At 34.2% G+C, this 6,883-nt stretch overlaps 1 protein-coding gene across 1 annotated transcript in view; it reads left to right on the top strand.

Annotated features, from left to right (window-relative positions):
* Window positions 1–2,829: 2,829 nt before the first annotated feature.
* LOC111631552 (dynein heavy chain 10, axonemal-like) overlaps window positions 2,830–6,883 on the top strand; it is a gene marked incomplete at its 3' end in the record, with an annotated part of 405,219 nt that continues 401,165 nt past the window's right edge. The window contains exon 1 of the mRNA XM_023375809.1: window positions 2,830–3,160. Coding sequence (XP_023231577.1) covers window positions 2,953–3,160 — 208 coding nt within the window. The remainder of the gene's footprint in view (window positions 3,161–6,883) is intronic.

Raw genomic sequence — 6,883 nt, 5'->3', positions numbered from 1 at the left:
TTTAACATTTTTTGTCCTTTCCTATTTGTTTTTGGCTACATTAAAGCATTTTTTTGAAAATATACAGTAAGGTTCCATATTACCACCCGATTTTCTCTAAGCCTACTTTCGGACTTTTTGTACAAAAGCCTTCAAAAACCATACTTATAATTACAATAGCGAAAAATCCGATTAGGAACATTTAGATTACTAGTTACCAGTACTTTTCGCACAAAAAATGTGAATGTAGTTATGATACCTTGTTTACAATTCACTAAAATGTAATTGGGGTTCCATAATACCACCTTCTCCTCTACAGTAAAACCCGTTAAGATGTTCTCGCCTAAGATGTTAGAACGTATATGAGGACACAATTTAGTTCAACCACTTTGACACTTAATAATTAATTAAATCAATTAACTCCTGTGTTAAACCATCTGACTCCGATTCCAATCACTCTGACCGCAGAAACTATTAGGCTTCAAACAGAGTAAACAAAATCATGCCCCACACACGCAGTCTAACATCCACACATATTGAAGAAAACCTCGAATCTTTTGCATATCTCGAAATTTCAAGGTATCCTGAGTCCAAAAATGTAAAAATCTTGAAAGGTTCGTGTTTTGACCGAGCGCTACACTTTCCCTCTGTTAAATATAACAGCCGGAAAAGTAAAAGTTATCGAATATAGGCCTATATTTATATATTACTTAGAGGAGTCTTTTAGCTTTGGAATAAAAGGTTTCTACGTTCTATCGTTATTAGAACTCTATTTATTGAATCGTTTATTCTGAAGTCACGTGATGACAACAAAATTTCCGTGTCTATTTCGGTAACAAGTCCGCCCCTGGTCGGAGTTGGAGTCGGAGTCGGATGGTAAGGAAAAGTCGGAGTCGGAGTTGCAGTCGGTAGATTTTTACGCGACTCCACAGCCCTGGTTTTTTCGCTACGCACGCATAAGGCCGATTTCACACTATGACTGACCGAACGTACCCAACCGATAGCAAAACCATTCACATTGAATACGCTGGTGTAGGTGGCCGATTCATTATGACCAATCAGAACACCGTCCAATCGTTTTAAGTTTTCCTAATTTTTAAAAATATTTTTGTAATCTACCTGATTAAAATTCGCCAATATCATCATAATTCGTTTATAAATTTTTTCGAAAAGTCTAAATTTTGCCATCTTTTCTCATTTACGCCAATAATGTTTTTTTTAATATATGTCTTCCCATATAAAATTTAGGCAGTTCTGAAAGAAATAGGTACAAGGGAAAGTTTTTAAAAATTAGAAATAATACAATGTAAACTGATATTTGATTAATTTGATAGTTTTCATATATCCAAAATCTCGTCGGTTGTAGTTTGGAAGTTCTCATTGGCTGTAGCTCACCGACTGTTCCGATCCGACTACCAATAGTCAACTTTTTAAATCTCTCCGACTGTACTATTGGTCAACTGACTGACTGGTTTTGTCACTAAAAATCGCTCCATCGGTCATAATGTGAAATCGACATAAGTCGTTCAACCAATTGCTACGATACTCGACAGTTACGTTCAAATACTTCTAATTTATATAATGCCGTAATCCCACTCCAAATTATCGAATGGATTTATATATATCGATTCATTTCTGCCTACACTTGATTGCTGCAAGGTTTATAAACATAAGGTCAAGACACAATGCCGAGATGCATCGCAGCAGTCGCCATGTCGGGCAGAAGCGCAGCTAGCTGTGTGAACACTGGCGTCTAATTACAGAACGATTCCGTAGCCGTAGTTCTGGTTTTTACCACGAGATGCCGCTAGTGTTGTGACGTTCAGATAGCGTATACCTCGTACAGTACGGTGTGCTTGGAATATTTTGTCGATATTTTAGCTTTAAAACCATACTTTATCATCGAAATAGGTTTTGAAGTATTCCTGCTACGCGACAATTTTGCTTTCGGAGGAATGCTATATTTATTTGCAAATTTTGGCATGTCTACGAGAGTCAGAGTCAAAACAGGGATTTTTTTCCCATCGACATTCTAAACATTGCAATCCGTTAGTTCGTGTCGACTGGTGACTTCAGGGAGCTGCAATTCGAAAAAATTGTAGACCTCTAAATTTTCACTGTCTGTCTTAATCTTGAGAACGGAGTTAGATGAAATCCGAGACCAGATACGAACAGGAGGCTCCAATTAACTATATATGAACTTCCCATGCAAACCGGAAGTCACAATTTTTTTCAATTCAAAACTCCCCCCAGGAAGCAGTTCATAGATGGCTCTATTGCTAACAGAAAAGTATGATGTACAGGGGCAAGTCACTACTAATTTGAGGTGGAGAGCATACATTTTAAATTAAATGATTTTAAAATATAACAAAAATTGCAGCCCGGCATTGTCACCGTGTCAGAATAAATAATTGCTCGTACTTATAGTTTGTGAAAACTTTGGTTCTAACTTGTGAAAATATTTACAATGAAAAAGCACATTTTACCCTTTGTCATGTTATGAACCACAATATTGAAGTTAAAATCCTTCTAAGAGGTAATAAGGAGTTGGACCTGGCCGAACCCGTAATGGGCCTGCTATAAGAGGCCCTCCTAGTGCCCACGGGGCGGAAAGAGTATAAAAAAAGGTCCCCAGAGCGGTAAGCTGTCACGTTGACCGCTCGGCTATCCGGTCTGAAATGCCAGTCGAAAATTATCTGGAATATTTTAGTTTTTTGTAAGTTATTCAAATGTATAAAAATATTTTATGAAGCAAAAGCAATAAAATATAATTAATCTTTATTTTGAATACATAATAATGATAATACTGTATTAATGTACGGCAGCTAAAATTGACGCAGGTGGCAACATTACCTATTAGAAGCAGACGATATTTTGTTTACGAACGTTGTTATGACAACGGAGCTAACAACTTAAATCGAAACATAGTTCCTATTCGATATTGTAAATCGTTTATATCTAAAAATATCAAATATGTCGGATGATTTTAGGATTTTATGGATAAAGAGTGTAGTATGTAAGGCGTTTCTTATTGAAGAGAAAGTTTTCGATTCGTTTTTAGAAGGAGATCAGAGATATGGCGAAATAATTTTATACGAATTTCTCACGACGACTGATATAAATAACACGATACTGTTATTTTATACTTCAGAAAAGGAAGAAGAAATCGAAATTCAAGAAGGTAAATTTATGAAACAAATTCCAGATGGGAACAAGTTTACTTAGGTAATCTTATGGCAGCACTCCCGGTCGCCATCTTGTGTGTAAGCGTAATCGGAAGTGCTGCAGTAGGACTACCTAATTAAATTTTCAATCAACCCACGAGAACCTTATTATATCTCAGTAACGACAAATTTTAATAAGGTTCTCGTGGGTTGATTACCCTTCCCAGTGATTCTGAGAGAAGTTGTTTTAAATTTTCAAATATAGATTTTATTTTTCCATTTTTTATGATTTTACTGTTCACTTTTCTGTTCATTATATACAGCAATTTTTAAATTATCGCATAGAACGTATATAATGTCTAGAAAAGTGATAGTAAAATGACACTTTTGCCCCTTCCCCTTTGTGTACAGTGACAGTGGCACGTTATCCTATGGGCAAAAAGGGCAATTGCCTGGGGCCCCAGTCTCTTAAAACTCCTTAATGTAGTAAGAATGTTGAAATTTAAATTTGGGTTATATCTGGGAATTGTAGATTGATGATGTGGCACACTAGTAGTGCAGTGTGCCACAACTTTAGTTAACTTAATCCCACACTACTACATGTTGACTTAACCATCTAGAAGTCATGTTAAGAAAATGTATGAGAATACTGAATATCCAATCTCGATACTTGATACCGGGATTTTGGGGATATAATTCTCCTAGAAAAAGTTCCCCGAATAACCCGAATAACTTTGCCTGGCCTCGTGAAGCTATAACACGCTACTGTACAGTGATGTATTTTTGGCAAACTTCCCTTTAATTAATTGCGTGTTCAATAGTTCGCGGACTCAATATTGAAAAAATGACAGAAAAATTCTGAAAATATTTTCTAACTGATAGTTTAATCATATGACTAGTAAATAGACTTATAAGAACAAATTCGCATGCCACTAATACCACTGAAAAATAATGCCTCGACCTTCGTGTTCGTCTTAGAGGAAACTCTGTAATTGTATAATCTGTAATTGATACATCTGGGAACCCTAGATTAATAGTGTGCCACACCATTAATCTAGGACCAACCTGATATATCTAGAAGGAAACTGAGAAAAACTCGATGTTTGAACTATGATCTTTCTTCTAAAACAATCCACAGTCATGTAGTATAAGTAAGCATTGATAACCAAGTATTCATTTTTTTTTATTATAATAAGAAATGAAATAATTGATTGATATCGAATTATTCATTAATAGAATGTAATTTTAGATTTGTTGTGTAAGACGATTTATTTTAGCTTAAATTTTGTTAAGGTTTTTAAAGCTAGCGTCACCAGAGGGCGTTCGAGCTCTATATACAATTGGCGGGCTTTCCAAAGTTTTCTTTCCTTTTTCCTTTACTATGTATGTGTATGTCAGTGTTCCGCAGCCGATGTGCCGTCACAAGGTGAAAGATGTGACGTGAACTTTTACATATTCTATTAATTGTCAAGTTTTATTTATATATTTTTATCACAGTTGCTGTGTTTCTTATGCTTGTATTTCATTCTCTGACGCAGCACTGGTGAAAAATGATGATGTTTATTTATTTTTTATTACAAGCCACGCATTTTTATGTATTCTATAAGACAGTGGTTTTTAATCTTTATACTCGCGGCCCACCAAATATTTATAATTTTTTTATGACCCCATTTTTTTAATAATTTATTTGGTTTCATTGTTTCATTGAAGAGAACTACACCGCATATGAAATTTCTTGAACTTTTATGCTTACGAACCCATATTTGATATAATCACGATCGTATTTTCTAATTTTCCTGTTACTTAATTTTATACCTTCAGTTTTAGGACTTGTGGTTTTTTTCCATTGCATTTTTTTCACTGTATCATCATTGGAACTTTCACTAGTATTTTCTTCACTATGTTTTCCTTTTGAAGATCTCAGTCTGCGATTACTTACATTTAAAAATTTTGTAATGCTCCTTTCTGTTTTTTGCTCAAAGTTATGGGTTAATTATAAATAAATAAAACTAAACACACAATATAAGAAAGAAATGAACTATTATTCGATCCAAAGTCTATGCTAAAACTAAACTAAAACTAAAACATTCACAACTTGTAAAGATTTTGCATATCTTTTGCAAAAACATTTAAATTTTCAAAGCCTACTATTTTTCCTAATTATTTTTAAAATTCCAAGCATTAATAGTTTCTTAGAATTACTTTGGAATAAAAGTAGTAAATACTGCGGTGTAAGTAGCATATTTGCATTTATTTCTTCTGTACTAACAAAGTTATATATAGGAAGAAATAAATAAAAGAAAACTAAATACAAAACTTTATCTTTCTTATTTCACTTTTCAATATGATATTCCGTTATACATTAATTTTCTTTTTATTATATTCTGAAGGAAATTTTGCATAATTTGGCAGCCCCTGGAGAACTTCTTATGGACCCCCAGGGGGCCACGGCCCCCTGTTAAGAAACACTGTTTTAAGAAATTAAATATAAAATAAATTTGCTCACACATGTTTTGTTACCCTTGCCAATTGTTCTGTGTACGTGCTTTTCCCAATAGTGCTGGGATTAGCTTTGTCCTTTATTACTTTATTTTGGTACTTGTCCCTGTTTGTTAGTGCTTCCTCAACTTTATTACATTCTTTCTATACCAATTCACCAACCCATTGTTAGACTTCCCCTTGAAGAATATAGGTCCCGTGTCTTGCAAATATTTCAGTTCTATCTCAGCTGTGCTCTGAAGTAGTCTGAAAATTGTGCTTGCTAGTCAGTCTTATTTTTTTCTATTATTATTAGACTATTTAATTTTTTCTAAGATGAACAAATTCCTTATATGGAGTGTTTTGTCGACAAGTAGAAGTAGTGATAGCATTGAGCCCAAAAAAAAAGAAACAAAAATTAGTGTGCCGGCAATATAATGATAATTATTTATCTTATGGTTTTTTTGGTGTGGTGATAAAACATGCCCAATCCCCAAGTGTATTGTTTGTGGTGAAAAACTTAATAATGCTGCTATGGTTCCCAGTAAATTGAAACAACATTTGTCAACAGAACGTTCTTCTCTGTCAAACAAAGATGTCAATTATTTTCGTCGGTTGTTCAAACAAAACTAAAAACAAGCAGCATTTGTGACTACAACAGCATGTGTTTCGGACTACAAGNCTCTGTCCTTGAAGATCGGGGATTATATCAATCTCCGTTCTCTAATTTGTTTATTCTGATTGGCTCCCTCGTCTGTCTCTAAGTGAAAGACGATTCCTTTTCGAGTCACGAGAAAGATCCGCCTTGAAGAATCTACTTGACACCATCCATTATTCTGGCTGCAAAATGTTGATGGAACTTTGAAACTTGCGCTCATATTTTCCACCATTGTTGTCTAGTCTGTGACGTTTTTGAAATTTAATGACAGGACGCGATGTCCTTTTTCGTCATTAATCTTTCCTCTTTTCCAAATTTCTAAGTTCTAATTATGTGCATATGAATGACTTTTCAAAGGTCCATCTCTACTGGAGGTCATTTGTTTACAATTATTAATTAATCATTTAAAATTATTACATTCTGTTTACATCAATAAAATTTTTTTTTCTCTCATCGCGGTTTCTTATGACTAACACAACTAATTCGATCTTTGATCGGTTTTTAACAATAGACAATTTTTTTTTGTTTCTGTTTTAATAAATGTCTAATAATAAATATTTAATTTCAACTCATTTTTGGGGCCTCACAACTCCAGGAGGAAGCA

The sequence above is a fragment of the Centruroides sculpturatus genome, unplaced genomic scaffold (assembly GCF_000671375.1).
Source record: "Centruroides sculpturatus isolate CEXI.00-Female unplaced genomic scaffold, Cexi_2.0 scaffold686, whole genome shotgun sequence".
Classification (NCBI taxonomy): Eukaryota; Metazoa; Arthropoda; class Arachnida; order Scorpiones; family Buthidae; genus Centruroides; species Centruroides sculpturatus.
Note: the sequence above shows the minus strand (reverse complement) of the source record. Positions and strands in the feature narration are given on the sequence as shown.